Genomic DNA, 17,428 nt, shown 5'->3' on the forward strand with positions numbered 1-17,428 from the left:
ACTTTCTCTCCCAGCCCTCAAATATCCAGGCCTAGATTTCTCCTCACACACTACAGATGAGGTTTTCAAACACTTAAAAAGCGGGACTCTTTTTTTTTTTTTCTAAAAGAAACTTAAGAAGAAGACATGCAAAATAAACAAAACATCTAAAGCACTGGTCAGGAAGTTCAAGTGATCACTATTCTCAAGTATTTTCTGCCAAACTATAAAGACATATCTGGTTCAAGATGGTAGACTGATTGCAGGGCATTTTTTTTTTTTGGCTTCTCACCACAAATCCACTAAAATGATGTTAAAGAAATAAAAAGGGAAATATGGACTAAAACCCACAAAGATGAAGAAAACGAAAGATAGCTCCCATTAGCAAATGAGAGGTTTTGACGCATCTCTGCCAAGCAGAGCCAGCCAGAGAAGTGGTAAAGGATGAAAAGGGAAAGAGGTTCGCCAAACCTAGACAGTATGCTGGGAAGACAGAGCAGAGGGCACTGGACCTGCCTGCAGAACCCCAGAGAAGGTCAGGACTAGTTTCCACTGGCTTCATGCCAACCTCTTAGTCAGGAAATAGTGCCCTCCAGGCTAAAGTAAGGTGGACAAGCACAGCTTTTTCTTTGTCTGCTTACAACTTAGGCTGTTAGAGTCAAAATGAGAAACACAGTTCAATGCTACTTAAATCTGATTTTAAGTTGTAAAAAATGACTCCAGTAATTCTGATTTCTCTGAAACAGGGTTCTTTCATTGATTTTGAGCTTCCTGAGGAGCATGGGCCTCAATAGAGCAAAAGTTCTTTCAATCAGTCATCCCAAGCTACTGGCTACTTTCTAATTTGCTTAACTTAAATTTCAAAAGGATCCAAATCCTATACCCACTTCCATAAAAAAGATACCATTGTCATGCCTAAGTAAATTCTCCAATTGTCCCCAAAAATGTCCTTTACAGCAGTTTTCTTTCCTCCACCCAATCAAGGACCACACACTGCAGTTGTCACGTCTGAGACCAGCTGTCAGGCTGTACAATTCTCTCCAGGGATTCAGGGTATATCTACTACCTATACAAGTAGCTAACTGCTGCTGAAGGGTAGGTATTTTGCTTTGGCCTGTGGGTAAAGGTTAACCAAACCCTCTTCCCCTAATGCATGAGAATCTGACCTTGGGTTAACTCTTTAGTTTTGTTCCTCAAGTTACCTGAAAAATGCCAGAGTATCAACAATGCTACCTAGACAATATGGCTCATGGTAAAAACGACCCCTGACTGGTCAACTCAATCTAAACTGGAATAAACGACCTGAGAACTACAACTGGGAACCTCATGCTTTTGCCCTTCTCTGAGCGCAGTGACTCCTGTGACTGTACGTCCCTGGTGGGTGGTTGGAAGCCACGTGGATAGAATTGTTACAAGACATTTTAGCTCATGTGGGGCATTAGGCTTTTAAGCCAGGGCAACCTCCACACCTGTCCAGTATAGAGCTCATCTCCTTTGCCCTGAATAAACTGCTACAAAGACACTGAATCAAGAGGAATACCTGATGCTATCCTCCTAGCAAACTATGGTCCTGTCCTATATCCTTCTGTACCTCTGTACAATATGTGGTCATTTTATGAGTCTGAATATTAGCTGAATTTTAAAAACTCCCAGTGGACGTTGCAGCACCCTTGGTTAATTCCAACACAATTTAGCATCATTTTACTTATTGTCTTACATTACAAAATCAGATAATATTCTCAATTACCTAAAAAAAAAAATCATCCATGTTCCTATGAACACCTCAAACCCTTCAAAGGTTTAAAGTAAATAAATAAAGCAAACATTTAAAAGGCAACAATAACTTAGAACTAATATCAAAATTAATAATAATTTAACCAGCTACTAATAACAATTGGCAAGTCAGTTCACTATGTCCACATTAACTTTTTTTTTTTTAAGGATTATTTTTAAAAATTGCCTGGGGAATCTCATCATTTTTATGTGTTTTGCATATCAGTGTTCTTCTTAATATTTAATTTGAACAACTTTGCCTTGAAAGATATTGTTTCCTCAATATCACATATTCCTTTCAAGTAAACACTTAACACACGCTACTCTTTTTTTAGCCGACTTTTCACTTCCTAAGCCAGTGTTCCTAAATGACCTTCCAACGTTAAGGACCCTCTTATGTATAGAATCCATCACAAACTCTCTACCAACAATTCTTTAAATCAGAGAATGTAGACCACGCAAACGATGGAACATCAAGGGCCCACTGTCACCCTACATGGGAAGGCACTCTCTTCTACACATTCTCTAAATTCTGGAATGATAAATTAGTAACACTGATTTTATGACCTAATCAGAGTTGTCATGTTTCCAAATAGGAATAAATAAAACAGAAATTTTTTTAACCGAAAGATGAAATACATTTTAGTGTTAGAAGAATCAATGGAATAATATAATAACCCTTTCTTTCTGCTTTGCTAACTGTCTATTAAACAAAAGCAATAAGTATCAGGTGAGTAGAAATCAAGACCATTAACATGCTGAATAGTTATAGCATAAAGCCCCTAAATTGCAAGACTATTTCCTCTCCATTGGATTTGTTTTTATTTTGCAAGTGACAAAAAAAAAATGTTTTAAGAGTTCAAATTCAACATTTACATCAGTAACTGGCATGTTTCCCAAGACTGAAATGTATGGCTCTGAAAAAGCTCTGTAAACGGCCTAACGATACAAAAATGTTATTACAACCAAAGAAGAAAGAGTTTATCCAAACTCCATGCTAAAATAAATATGACACTTTCATGTCAGATTAAAAATTCAGTGCCTATCAATCACCCTTTTAAGATTCTTCCATACCCAGAAAGAAGAAAGTCACACATACTTACTTTGTGACAGCTACACTAATGAGGGAAGTTGTTGGAGCTCCTTTCCTTATAAGGGTAAAAAAACAAAACAAAAAAAAGGCAGTTTAATTTGGTGGAAATCATAAATACCTTTTATTTTCAAGCAGAAGTCTTTGTGAGAAAAAGTTCTCTCCAATTAAACAACTGAGCCTAGTAACTGAAAGAGAAATCTATCCTTCAGCTTGGTGCCTCTGGGACCTACGGAACTATAAAACTTTTATAAATAGAAAAATGGCACCAAGCAATTCTGAACCTGTTTGCTGCACTGATCACAGGAACTGTTACATTAACCTCTGCCAATTATGGAAACTGAGTAAAACAGAAATCAATCAACATGAACTTTCATTGGAAGACTCAGAGGGCTGAGGAAAACTATACAACTAGCCTTTGGCAACATGGTGCCAGATAATTAATCCTCCCAACTATGCCCTTGCTTTCATACAGTCTTTGAATACCTTCAACTGAATACAACACTAAGATCAGTACATATTAGCGGGACAGATACAAAAGGGGCAAAGACAATTCTCCTGGTTTTCCCGATCTAAGTTCCTCCATTGAACATGAAAGCTAAAAACAAGCAACTGTTTTGTCATCTATAAATACTGACACTGTCCCAGCTAATTTTTACCATCACATATTTTATAGCGATGTAACATTTAATGCATCAATGGGAATATGGCCAAGTGCCTCAGAATCACTTGGGAATTCACTATCAAATTTTATTGAGTTAAAAAAAAGAATCGAATTTTTAGAAGAAGGTTGTGACGTATCACAAGTTCTTTTTTTCCCTCCTACTTGTTCACTTAGTTTTCTGTTTGTTAGTACAGTATAATAAAGACTATCTGGTTTTCAGTCCCAGTTTTCTGGCACACCCTGTATCAACACCCCTCGGAATTTCCCGAGTGATAGAAGTGTCTTTGTTATGCTAATGAGGTGACTAGTGGGCCCGCCCCCAAGATAGCGTCAGGATGGGTGCTGGTCATTGGTCACCAGAAAGATCAACCGTGGGGAGGGGAGGAGGGATGAAGACTTATGTTCAATCACATGTACGATGATTTACTCAATCATGCCAACGTAATAAAACCCCCATAAAAATTCTGGACACGAAAGCTCAGTGGAGCCTCCTGGTTAGGAAGGTGACGTGTCCTCACCTCACAGGGAGAGAGCAGGGAAGCTCTGCGTCTGGGACCCTTCTAGACCATGCCCTATATGTATCCTTTAAAATAAAACTGCAGTCATTAAATATTGCGCTTTCTTGAATTTTGTAGGCCATTCTAATGAATTACTGAAACGAATGGCTCACAGGAACCTCCAGATTTGTAGATGGTTGGTCAGAACTACAGATGTCCTGGCGACCGGGAACATCTGCAGCTTGCATCTTAAGTAGGGGCAGTATCGTGGAAGACTGAGCCCTTAAACAGGTGGAGCCTGACACTGAGTCCAGATAGTGTCAGAACTGAAGTACAGTACGCCTGCTTGGGGTGGAAACAACTGGAAGGAACAGGGGACAAGGCTGTGTCAAAAAAAAGGAGGTCAAAAAATATAAATTTTACCAATGGTAAAATTTGTAATAATTTAAAATCAGCATTTCACAACTACCAGGTGTGACTTAGCTATGTTAATTGAAAGAGTAGTAGAAAACATTTCAGTACATTTGCAATACTTTCAGTAGTACCTGAAAATAGCTACTTTTACCATCTAACTACTGGATAAGAAAATGAGCCGTTCTTACCAAAGGCAGGCATTCCCACAGGTCATGGCGATGGCGTTGTTCCAGCCATACACGGCCACAGGGAAGTTGAACGCAGTTATGATTCCAACCAGGCCTACAGGATTCCACTGTTCAATGAGCGCATGGCCAGGTCCTGAGGACAGGGAAGGCATGCAACATGCTTAAGCATGTTAATTTCATGCCTGTCAAGGTAATAAGAACAAAGTCTGCAATCTTCCATTTTCAGAACAAAGGTGCACCAGACCAGGTGGGGACTCCAGATGCCTTGTAGCAGATTACTTTACACAGCTGTGGGATGTTGGTACATTAATTAGCATACAACAAAAGCTATTATTACTACCACATTATCTTATAAACCATGAGGATATCCATTATGCCTCTGCTCATAGGAACTCGGTGTAGATCAGGGCAGTTTCAGCCCCATCTGGGAGACAAGGAAACTTCAGAGAGTAGATGAGATGTGTCCTAGGTGACGTGATTGGCAAGGGCAGGGCATGACCACAACACAGGAGTCATGACTCTCAGGGTCGTGTTCTGTTCTGTTCTTGACGTTGCCTGATGAAGCCCTCAGCTAACCTCTCTAAATTCAAAACAAAGTGGCTCACGTACAGGCAAAAAAGTTATAATAATTATAAAAATGCTGAATGAATGAATTGCACACATCTTTACATACATACAGGAAAACTGAAAATACAAATTGAACCATTTGCATTTTATAGACAAACTTTAAACTTAAAGACACCATAATCCCACAAGGGCCTTATTTTAATCAAAGGCAGCTGGAGCAGTGAAGAACCAGAGCAAGGAGTGTAAAGGCTCACAAAACCTGGTTAAAAGCACTAGGAAGGTCACGCTCCCAGCCATCCACCTTTCTGGCCATGCTCACACTGCTAGCAAAAACAGGGAACCCACCACTTGCTGCACCTCATTCCCAGGCCCTTCCTTATTCTAGGAACCCTAATCTCCCTGGAGATGATGTGCTGGTACAGCCCCACGGGGCCTCTTCCTGCAGGGCCTGCCTCCTCTTCTCTGCCCCTCCCGTCTTTATCCTCCCCCCAAGTAGGCCAGTGCAGCTCTGATAACATCCCTCCACAGCCTGCCACACTTTGGTGTCTGGATCAGTACTGGAGCTGCCCTCAGGGTAAAGTCCAAACTCCAAGAAAAGTCGCTACCCAAGGTTCCCTCTCCACCCATCTCTCCCCCTCACACTGTGCCCTCCAGTAGTGCTGAAGTAACACATTTACTAATGGCTAAAGGCAATCGCTATTATGTATCTAATTAAAGACAGTAACTGTACATTTGAAAAGAATCCCCTAACTCTTCCTACAAGCAGGGAATTTGCCCGATAGTCTAAGAAAAAATAGGAAAATACGATTTTTTTAAAAATTTCTTTTCCTGACTATAAATGTAACACAATTCCCATTGTGGAAACTTTGGAAAATATAGACAAATATAAAGAAGACAATAACAATCATCAATAATTCTGCCGTGACAAACAACCAAGTAACAAAGTTACTACTTTGGCAGACTTCCACCCTGGTACTTTTCCTTGTCCTCATCATTAAGTACAAGGTTTGTCCTTGCAGCACAGTTTAACAACCAAAGACTGAAAATACCCTAAATATCCATCTTTTAGGAAGTGGCCATCCTTACAACAAACAGACAATCATAAAAAAAGATGAAGGAAGTACCTTACTGGAATAATATGAAACAATTTCTAAGACACATTAAGTAGGAAAAAAGTAGAGAACAGAACATACAGTTTGCTAATGTTTATGTTCCTAAAAGACACATATTTGCCTGCACGTGAATAAAAGCTCTAAAAAGATACACAAGAAACCAGAAACATTTGATACTTCCATGGAGATACTATGGAGTATCCTGTGGGGAGGACAAAAGCCTTTCATTCTTTACCCTTTTATTCCTTTTTAATTTTGTGATATGAATATATTACCTCTTCAAAAAAATTAAAATAATTCAAAAATAAGTAAATACAACTTTCCCATAAAATTGGGGGTTGGGGAAAGCAAACTTCATGATTTTTTTAATGCCTGCTAATAGACTGCCAAAATTGTTTACTCAACTTTTGTCATATGATTTGACATGTAGGTCATTTCTAATGTTTCCTATTAATAGGACAATGAACATCTTCACACATGAACCTCAGCCACATTTCAGATTATCTACTTCAATTAGATTCTGGAAACTGGTATAAAGTATTTAAGGCTCTTTGGACAGATATTTTTCCAAATTGTTCCCCAGACAGACTGGCGATCCACATTGCCTAAAGTCCCCATAAAAGAGTGTCTGTCTCACCCATGGACTTGCCAATTTAAAAAAATTTTTTTAGGGCTTCCCTGGTGGCGCAGTGGTTAAGAGTCCGCCTGCCAATGCAGGGGACGCGGGTTCGAGCCCTGGTCCAGGAGGATCCCGCATGCCGCGGAGCAACTAAGCCCGTGCACCACAACTACTGAGCCTGCGCTCCAGAGCCCGCGAGCCACAGATACTGAAGCCCATGTGCCGCAGCTGCTGAGGCCCGCGCGCCTAGAGCCCGTGCTCTGCAACAAGAGAAGTCACCGCAGTGAGAAGCCCGCGCACTGCAGCGAAGAGTAGCCCCCGCTCGCCGCAATTGGAGAGGGCCCGCACGCAGCAACGAAGACCCAACGCAGCCAAAAGTAAATAAATAAAATAAATTAATTAAAAAAAAAGAAAAAAAAAATTTTTTTTAAAGTTTAAGCATTTTAATCTGATGTCTTCATCTGTTTTAATTTGCCTTTCTTAGTAAAGAGATTAAAGTTATTATCATATCTATGTATTACCTGAAATTCCTTTTTTTGCAAACTGTTCACAGCCAGAGAAATTTTTGGAGCTCTCTGTATTAGAGTATGAAACTCTTAAAAATAAATAAAATAAAATAAAAAATCTCTTAGCTGAACTGACTTTATTGCTTACTTTCAGAAGGCAGGATGGGTCCCCCAATCATCCGAGATAAGCCAACAGCATAATCACAAATATCCACATACTCTTGAACTTCTCCCACACCTTCCACTAAGATCTTCCCCATCTCCAAAGACACCTAAAAATACAAAAGACCAAGCTGCATTTTTCCAATAGAATTCATACTTTAAACATTAAATTTATGGTGGGGAAATCAAAACATATTTTGTTTCTGTTTTGTGATGCTCATAAACTTCAGAAAGTCTGTTCTTATTTTTCTGAAGAATTTTAAAACCCAAGAATTGTCTTCACTTTTTCCTGTCCATCTTGTTAATCTTCCCTCTAAAGAAAAGATTTTTGAAATATATAAATTACTCTTCTTAAAAATCACAATCCTATACACAGGAGGACAAGATAGCCTTACTCCTCACTCAAAGGATTGTATATTTACTACAAAAATACTTTACCAAGCTTCCTAGTACTTGGATCTTCTCCCGCAAGGCATCACCAATCTGTCTCACTACTTCTCCTCGCTTTGGAGCAGGAATCTAAGAAAAGAATGGAATTTTAGTGTCTGATTCAAAGTGTAAGCTCGTGTCTATAACACAGTAAGCATTAGATAAATGTGCAATAAGAGAACAAAGTACAAGCACATCAAAGACAACTGTTTTAAAAAAAAAAAAAAAAGACAACTGTTTTGATCCCATCAAGACTGTGACATGGCAGGCCCTAAAACCCATACCAGAGACCAAAAAAATATCCAGGTGATACCTTCTTGGTGAGCCAAGGGCTGTGCTAAGTACAGAGAGAAATTCAGATTGAACACAACTTTTTGGGATGGCTCCAGAAAGCTCAGAATGCCTTACATACCTGTAACCCTTTATGATTCCCAGAGGTATTTTCATATGGGTCAAATTGACTGCATGCCCAAACCCTAAATTCAGCTTACTTACAAAGCTGGTATTCCATAATCCATCCAAATAGTACCACTCACTCACCAAATACTTTCTGAGCACCTACATACTATGTGACAACAGTAGTACTAGGCACCGGGGCTAAAATAAGTGAGGCAATCATGGAGCAAATAATTATTATCTAGCAGCAGTCATGGTGCTAATAACGGGCGGGGGGAGGCAACAAATAATTACGAAGTGCCACAAGGGCTATAAAGACCAAGGAAATAAAGAGGGTTCTAAGACAGAGGAAACAGCAGGCTTGGAGGATAAATGGGTACATTACTTTACCTAAAAGGCTGTCAGCCCAAATCTCCAAGGTGAGATTTAAGCTGAAACCTAAGGTTAGGAAAAGTCAACCATAGGAATATTCTTCCCAAGGAAAAGAAAAACATGTAAGAGACCCATGGAAAATAAAAGCCTATCATATATGAGGGGCTGACTGAGAAGGACACTACGCCTACAGCTAGAAGGAGCTTTAAGGAGTCTGAATTTTACTCCAGGTGCAATGGGAAGTCTTTAATGGTTTTTAAGAGGCAGAATAAGATGATTCGCTTGAACTTTTCTAAGATCAGTGCCTGATGGATGTAGAATAAATTGGAGGGGAAAAGAGTAGAAGCAGGGAGACCAACTAAGAACATGTTCTACTAGCCCAGGCAAAAAATAATGGTGACTTAGCCTTAAGATAGAAGCGAGGGAGACAAAAAGTGGATTCAGAATCTATTTTGGAAGTAGAATGGACAGAACACACTAATGGAACAGGTATGGGAAATGAAAGCACTAAGGGTGACTCCCAGGTCTCTGGCTTGAATGGCTAGGTAGATGGAAGCAGAATTACAGGGATGAAGATAACTCAGAAGAAGCATCAGGATTTTTTTTTGGAGGTGGAGTACAGGTTGGGCCATATTAAGTTTGAGATGTGATGCATGAATGAAGACATACTTTTGCCACCTACGATGTCACCCCTTCTCTCCCTTCCAGCTCTTCCTGATTTATTCCACCTCTCCCTCGAAAGGCAACTAACAGGACCATTCCCACTCCTCCAGGCTGCAGCCAGTCCCCCCATGCCCTCCTCACAGAGAGGCCTCCCAGAGCTTGACCGTGAGCTCAGGGCTCTTCTTCGCTCTCTCTCCTTCCCAGATGTACCCCAAAGGTCTTAGTATAGCTTTTCTGAAGGGTAGTTTGGTATTCTATTAACATTTAAAATGTCCCCTGCTTTGAACAGGCAGTTCTACTTCTGGAAATTGAGTATATACATAAGTGTGCAACAGTAGAGGTACAACAGCATTTACTGCAGTGCTGTTTCCAGTAGAGAAAACAGAAACCATCTAAATGTCCATCGGTATATGATTGGTTAATTATGGAATAGCCATAAAATGGAATGCTTGACACTCTCTAAGAAGAATAAAGTAGATTTATAAGGAAAAACTTTTAAAAGCCATAAAAATAGCAAGATAAGCAAAAGTTTACTTACCATATGCATTACGTTTGAAGGAATATAAAAGATATTAACAGTTGTAATTTCTGGGAAATGGAATCATAAGAGACTTCCATTCTCCACATTTTGTATGTTGCTATTTGCCATTTTTACAATACCCGCACACTTTCAGAAACAGTGAACAAAAATTATAACATTAAATGAAGTAGCACAGATCCTTTGTATTTTCTAAGGCATGGAATGGGTTTAATAATGTTTTGATCGAATTTAGCCCACACATTTATAAACTTAGCAAATTGGTTAATTTCAACTCAGAATGGCCAACTCAGTACACATGGCTATACTAAGCACATTTATTCTATCAGTCTTTCGACCACCACTTACTGCACACGTTCTATGTGCCAGATATTGTGCTAACCCCCGGGATACTAGGGAAACAAGTCAGCTACGATTCATGCCCCCTAGAGCCAATGGTTGAGTGAGGGTGGTAGACACAAAACAGGAGATTACAATTTCATGTGGTAAACACCGTGATGGAGCTAGACTGCACAACTGGACCACCTATGAGTGTTAACCTAGCATTCCTTGGGGGCAAGGAGGTGGGGAGGAAGGAGACTTTTTAAAGAAGTTTAGAGTTGAGACCTAAGACCTAAAGCAGGACTGGTGTTTACCAGCTGAAGAGGTAGAGAAAGTATGGGGGACACGGAGCATAACATACGCAAAGGCTAAAAGACAAGAGAACACGGTGATTTTGTAAAACTATAAAGACTTCAAAGAGGTAGGAGAGGAAAGTAGGGGCCACACTGCAAAGGACTATGTAAAGGATCCAAAGAGCAGTGGGGAAATCACTAGAGAGTTTTATATGGTGGGGAGAAAAATCACAGTGCTTTTTAAAATACCACCCTAGGGCTTCCTGGTGGCTCAGTGGTTAAGAATCCTCCTGCCAATGCAGGGGACACGGGTTCGAGCCCTAGCCCGGGAAGATCCCACATGCCGCGGAGCAACTAAGCCCGTGCACCACAACTACTGAGCCTGTGCTCTAGCGCCCTCGAGCCACAACTACTGAGCCCACGTGCCACAACTACTGAAGCCCGTGTGCCTAGAGCCCGTGCTCTGCAACAAGAGAAGCCACCGCAATGAGAAGCCCATGCACTGCAACGAAGAGTAGCCCCCGCTCGCTGCAACTAGAGAAAAGCAACGAAGCAGCAACAAAGACCCAACGCAACCAAAAACAATAAATAAATAAAATAAAATAATAAAATAAATAAATTTATAAAATATCACTCTAAATGTGGTATAGAAAATGGACTGGAGGGAGAAAAGACTCAGGTAGGAAATGAGGCCAGACAAGAGATGGTGGCTGTCTGGACCACAAAAATAGCAATAGAGAGAAATATGATTCAAAGTGTTTAAGACTTGGTAATTGATCAAGTCTCAACCCTGGCTACGCATTAGAACCACCACCCATGGTTTAAACTACATTCCATCCCAGACCACTCAAACCTGGCTTTTTTTTTTTTTTCTTTTTCCTCCAGCTTCCAAGATGCTTAGTAGGAGCAGCAAGAGATGAGAGGAAAGCCAGGATTAGGTGTGAGGTGAGGGATATGAGGGGGGAGCAGGAAACCAGGAATACAGCCATATTCCCCGTGTGGGCTTGATCAGCCCCAGCGTGACAGGGCATCAGTAACCTCAGACCCTCCTGAGACGGGAAATGAGAGTCCTTATCCCTACACACCTCACTGTGAAGTTAGATTTAGAATGAGCAGCAAAGGCAGCCATAGGAGAGAACTATGAGCCCTTGGGGAAGTACTACAAAGATACCCACCCATGTTAAAGGGTTACCAAGTATCTGGTATCCTTTGATTCAGCTAGAGAAGGCCCATTCACAGTTCCTGCCATCTCTGGCACTTCCTCACCAGAAATGGAGAGGGAAAATGATGACACACACAGCGGATGGAGAGAGGCAGAAACAGGTGGCATTCAGACTAAACTTAACTCATGAAAGAAAGCAACAGAGCAAGAAGTCCCAACCAGGTTCCCTGTGGTTAGTTTTAGTTAAGAGAAAGAAATGTTTTTATAACTACCTTTTCATGTTTTCATACTTTTTTTTAAGGAAAAAGGAGACAAAGTTCCCTTTGAAAAATTCCAGGTTTAACACAAATGAACTAAACGAAACCGTGGCTTGTCCTCACAGGCAAGGCCATCCAGAAAGGTCAGGACCAAGCAGAAGTAGCCCCACACGAGGCAGCATCCAAGAGGACAAGTGTATATACCAGGAGGGGATCAAGCTTTGGTCTGTTCTTGTTTGAGAACCAGCAGCCCTGCTGGCAGGAGTCCAGAGGCACAGTTAGGAAAGGTTCTGCTTCTTCCCTAAACTTTGGACTCAATTGCTTAACTCAAATTCTAACAAGTGGGATTCCCGACTGATTTTACCGTCACCCAGGAAAGCCACCTGTTCCCACTTAACACCCCGACTCTACGGAGAGGTCTAACAAGCAAAAGCAGAAATAGTAAGAATGTTAGGTGCAGAGGCTGGCCCGGTTGAGTAACGAGCAGGCACCAAGTAAGAACCTGAATTCAAAAGTAGCAACAACAACAAAGTACAGCACAATATTAAAGAAAGACATCACAATGCCAGCTGCCACCCCCTCGGGCAAAGCCAAGACTAACCTAAAAGCCAGTTCAGGGAAAGAAAAGACCCTAAATTCACACAAATCTTTTTTCAAACAAGATTGTATTTACTGTGGGTAAAGACACACATATAATGGAAGTTTCTGGTCAAAAGTTTCACTAGCATTCAAAATAGCACATGCAAAGAGTGAATCCTAATGCGAAATATGGACTTCAGTTAATACTAATGTGTCCATATTGGCTCACCAATTAACACTTACCACACTAATGCAGGGTATTAATACAGGAAACTTGCAGAAGTGATGGGGAGTAAGGAACTCTACACTTCCTGATCATCCTTCCGTTGAAGGGGTTCAAGCCACCCCAGAACGGGCCAGCCTGGCATGTTCTTTGGCATTATTTTGAGCTAAAGGCAATCAAAGCGCTGCAGACTCGGAAAAAATTTCCAACTCCTCCTTAACTGCCTACAAGAACTTAGAAAGGGGACCTATACCAGGAGCTATCGCCAGAGGTTAACTTTTTATATCTGACTTATCTGCATGAGGGAAAACATTTGTTACCAAACACTTGCTCTTCTCACATTCCTGAGATTTGTCCTCCTCTTCTTTGAAGCCCCAGGCCCCCATCCCTTTCCTTAGATCAGGATGGTATATAAGCCTCAACTGCCTGACTGCCTTTGGGTCTCATATCTTTGTGTCTCCCCCTCATACAAAATTAAAATTTGTTTTTCTCCTGCCAATCTGCTGTATGCTGATTATTAGAACAGCCAAAGAACCTAGCAGAGAATAAAAAATTTTCCTCCCCTGTAGTTTCACCCTAAAACTGCTGTAAAATATAAAGTCTATTAATTAAAAAAACAAAAAAGTACAATTGTCCTTCAGTATCCACAGGAGATTGGTTCCAGGACCCCCATGGATTCCAAAACTTGTGGATGCTCAAGTCCCTTACACAGAGTGGCTGAGAACAGTCAGCACTCCGTATCCGCAGATGTGAGACCCGCAGAGGTGGAACCGGCTGACTTAAAATAAGTTGGCACAGCTTTGGTCACAATTCTCTATCCTGCTAAGGTGAACTTTACTTAGCACACTGCTTACTTTTGGAAGTGGTATTTTCTTTGTTCAAGGATATTTTTGATTGTATATAATGGAACCCTGAGCATAACTTACAGCCAGAATTAAAGAGATGTTCTTCCTGCTTTGCACAGAGGCGGTCTCTTGGCTGACAATAACCCTGCATCCAACCCAGGGCTCTCCTGGAGAGTCTGCCCTTCCCCAACTCCCCACAGCAATCACGGATTCAGGAGAAAAACAAAAAACCACTGAGGCTCCCCAGTCACAGACCCAGCAGCATATAGTTCTAGAAATCAAGCTCACGGGTACGTAGGTTTGCCCCTGTCTGCAAGCACTTTAAATGATTAACTCATTTAACCCTCACGATAACTCAAGAGGTAAGCACACCTGGTCTCCCCTTTTTACAAGACAAAGCACACTAAGGTGAAGTAACATACCCAGGGGCAGAGCTGGGTAAACCGACCGGATATTCCTGCTGCTTTGGGCCTTCAGCTGAAGACCAAAAGGGATATTCAGGGTGGGGGAGGTGAGGGAGGCCTGAGAGATCCAGACTAGGCCAGTTCTTTACTTTCCCCTCCTCCAGACCTAGGCCCTTATCTAGTGATAGCTCAGTGTGGCCCAGCCCAGCTCCAGTCAAAATCCCTACACCAACTCACAGAACTCCTGGTGGAGACAGATGAAGAAGGCAGAACCGGCCTCAAAGCCTCATCAGACTGTTGAGGAACTGGAGTTTAGGCCCGGTAAGAGGGGTCACTGCCACCACTGCCCTTTGAACCGGGAGTGTCGACCTACTGCTAAGATACCCCCAACCCCGAAAAAACTGGCAGGGAGAGGGAGAAGGAGCCTACAGGTATTTTTAGCATAGATACTCTTTTCTCTTTGCTTAATTATAAATTCAAGTAACTTCAGTTGGAGAATAAAGTGTTCATAGATCAAGTTTATGCTACATCAGTAGAGTTCTATTCCCTTTAAAATTACCGAATTACTGAAGGCCAAATGTGGAAAAGGCACTACGTTAGGACTACAGCAGAGGAGACAGTCACAGCCCCCAGGAGCTCCTGTTTCAGCAAGGGGGCACTGACCTGTTCATCAGATGTCTCTTATCTCACCGTCATTACAGTAGGTAATCGTGCCGTGGCCTCCATACTTACATCTGCCCAGATTCTCCATGCTTCTCTTGCTTTCTTTACGGTTTCCTCGTAGTCAGCCATGCTGGCCTAAATAAAGATTTGGAGGGAGTCAAAGGGAAAAGGAAAGGGCAGTGATGATCTTCTAAGAACAAAGGTTTCTGGAAAAGAATTGTAAAGTCTCTGGTTGACCCTAAGATTTGTGCTTTAAAATGATTTTCACAGCCTACACTTCCAAAAACTTGCTGGAATTCAGTAAGTTAGAATCTGTGCTTTTTAAAACCTTGTTTCTCAAAGCAAGGTCCAGGAGCCTCATCTGTGAGCAATACCTGAGGTGTATTAGAAATTCAGAACCTCAGGCTCCAACCCAGATTTAAGAGGTCAGAACATTCATTCTAACAAAAGTCCCCAGGTGATCCAGAAGCATGGCCTTCAATGGACCCCCTCCCGAGTCCTCTCTAGGGTTCACCTTTTCTGGGGCACACACACCCCCATCGAGAGTCTCCCTCAGATATTCTTAAATGTTACATTAAAAAGAAACATTATTCTTTGACTTTGTAAAGTTGTATTGCTCGTCATCACTGGCACAAACTCCCAGTGGGCATTTTGCATTAAAAAAAAAAAAACCCACTTACCTGTCGGACTCTCGCAATCGGCTCATTGTTAGCAGGACAATAGGTGGTGATAACCTTAAAACAAAAAGATGATCACCATAAATAGAAAATGTAATCCCAAACTGGGGGAGCAGATCAAATGGGGGAAGGAAAAAAAGGGGAAAAAAAAGACTAAGACACAATATTCAAACTCAGAACCTTTACATTAACTTGTTACAAATAAACGACTCTACAGAGCTCTTTCATTTTTGACCTGAACATTCAGAACAACCTTTTCTGCAAAACCCACCTTCACCATTCTAAATATTAGGTATTTAAACAAAAGCCTAAATGTTTTCCATTATTTTGCCTCTTTTTCCATTAACAACAGACCAAAGTTACAAGTTTAACTTATTCCCTCTCTCCCTTACTCTGCCTGCCCTCTGGTAAGGGGTGAAATGGCCAAAGCTAGACAACCATGGGAAACGCCTGTGTCCACACAAACTGGAGAGGTCAATTATAAAGAAAAAACCCAGGTGTAGCTTTAAAAAAGGCTTTCAGGAGAGGGTATTTATCCATGAATCTAATGATTGAATACCACAGGAAAAACAGGCTGAAACCACCAATGGGGGAGGGGGGGATTTGGGGAACAATTAAAACCGCCTGCATCTCCTACAGTCACAGATAACTAAAAGATGTGTTTCCTCTAACAAAGCAGGTTCATTCAACAAACTATCAGAACGTTACATAACATTTTCTTATAAAAGCTTTCTTTTGTATGCAGCTCTCAAAAAAATCTAGGTGATAATAACCTAACCTTTCCATCCTAGTCTATAAAACATTTTATTGAACATTAACTGGGTGTCAAGGACGGTGTCAGGCTCTGGAAATAGAGAAACGCTGAAAACCCAGCCCTCAAGGAAGCTCAGAGCCCAATGAAAACATGATAGGATTTCAGCAAGTCCGAGCTTGCATTCCAAAGGATTTCAGAAAAGAAGACAAGATAAAACTATACTGTAGAACATTACCTGTGGCGCACCTCACACGTGAGGAGCCACAGTCAAGCACAAAATTCCGATAATTTCCACCGCTAAGCGTGTGGCATTTCTCACTAGAGTGCAGAACTCTGCCCCACGGTTTCAAGTATGCGTGGGAACTTCAACCCCAACCAGCTCCAAAATAAACTCGATTCTCCATAACACACCGGACCTAAAATCTAACGGTATTTTTAAGACATTCTACGTGAGGGAACTTTTACTGTGGACTTCAAAACTTCCCACCCAGTACAACCGCCGACAGCATCCGTGGGGACTCGAGCTGGGCAGTGCCTGTCCGGCCTCCCGGGGCGAAGTGAGGCCGCAGAGGTTGCCCGGGACGCCCGCATACCTCTCCCCGGCCTCCCCAGCTTCCATTATACACGCCCTCGTTTTCCTCGCGGAGCCCCAGCTCCTTGAGCCAAGCATACTGAGGCTGATTGATGAGCAGAGTGGACATGAAGGCGGCAGGCCTGTTCAAAGGTCCCGAGAGCTTACTCTTCCTTGCAACGTGCACGCAGAACAGGCCGCGAAAGCGCCACATACTGAGCCAGAGAGGCGCACTGCGCCTGCGTCCCGAGGAGCAGCTGAAATAGGGTCCCGCCCCCCACCCGGAGGAACCCATTGGGCAGGTCCGGTCCCACCCACAGGGTCCGCCCCCTCCCCTGGCGTCTCCCTGCCTATTTGGGTCTTCCGCAGGAGCTCGGAACCGTAGCCCGGAGCTTAAACCCGGCCTGAGACAGTGGGGCTGGGAGGAAGTGAATGGGCTACTGCCATCTGGTGAAAGAAACTGAGAACAGCGGCACCAGCTAGAAATTTTTTTTCAGCAAAATACTGGCTCTAAAATACAGTAGGTTAGAGCAGGCCTTGTCAGACTGAAATGTGTGAGTAATCACCTGGCCATCGTGTTAAATGAACATTTTGATCTGGTGGGTCCAGACTGGGGTCTGAGAGTCGGTATTTCTTTTTTTTTTTCTGCTGTATTTTTTTTATCTTTACTGGAGTATAATTGCTTTACAATGGTGTGTTAGTTTCTGCTT

At 41.9% G+C, this 17,428-nt stretch overlaps 1 protein-coding gene across 1 annotated transcript in view; it reads right to left on the reverse strand.

Annotated features, from left to right (window-relative positions):
• ALDH7A1 (aldehyde dehydrogenase 7 family member A1) overlaps positions 1-16,965 on the reverse strand; it is a 38,355-nt gene extending 21,390 nt beyond the window's left edge. Inside the window, exons 1-7 of the mRNA XM_082380712.1 lie at positions 16,741-16,965; positions 15,397-15,450; positions 14,786-14,851; positions 8,010-8,090; positions 7,558-7,681; positions 4,606-4,738; positions 2,856-2,900 (exon numbers count right to left, since the gene is read on the reverse strand). Coding sequence (XP_082236838.1) covers positions 2,856-2,900; positions 4,606-4,738; positions 7,558-7,681; positions 8,010-8,090; positions 14,786-14,851; positions 15,397-15,450; positions 16,741-16,932 — 695 coding nt within the window. The 5' untranslated portion in view covers positions 16,933-16,965. The remainder of the gene's footprint in view (positions 1-2,855; positions 2,901-4,605; positions 4,739-7,557; positions 7,682-8,009; positions 8,091-14,785; positions 14,852-15,396; positions 15,451-16,740) is intronic.
• Positions 16,966-17,428: the final 463 nt, after the last annotated feature.

The sequence above is a fragment of the Balaenoptera borealis genome, assembly GCF_965194805.1.
Source record: "Balaenoptera borealis genome assembly, chromosome: 2".
Classification (NCBI taxonomy): Eukaryota; Metazoa; Chordata; class Mammalia; order Artiodactyla; family Balaenopteridae; genus Balaenoptera; species Balaenoptera borealis.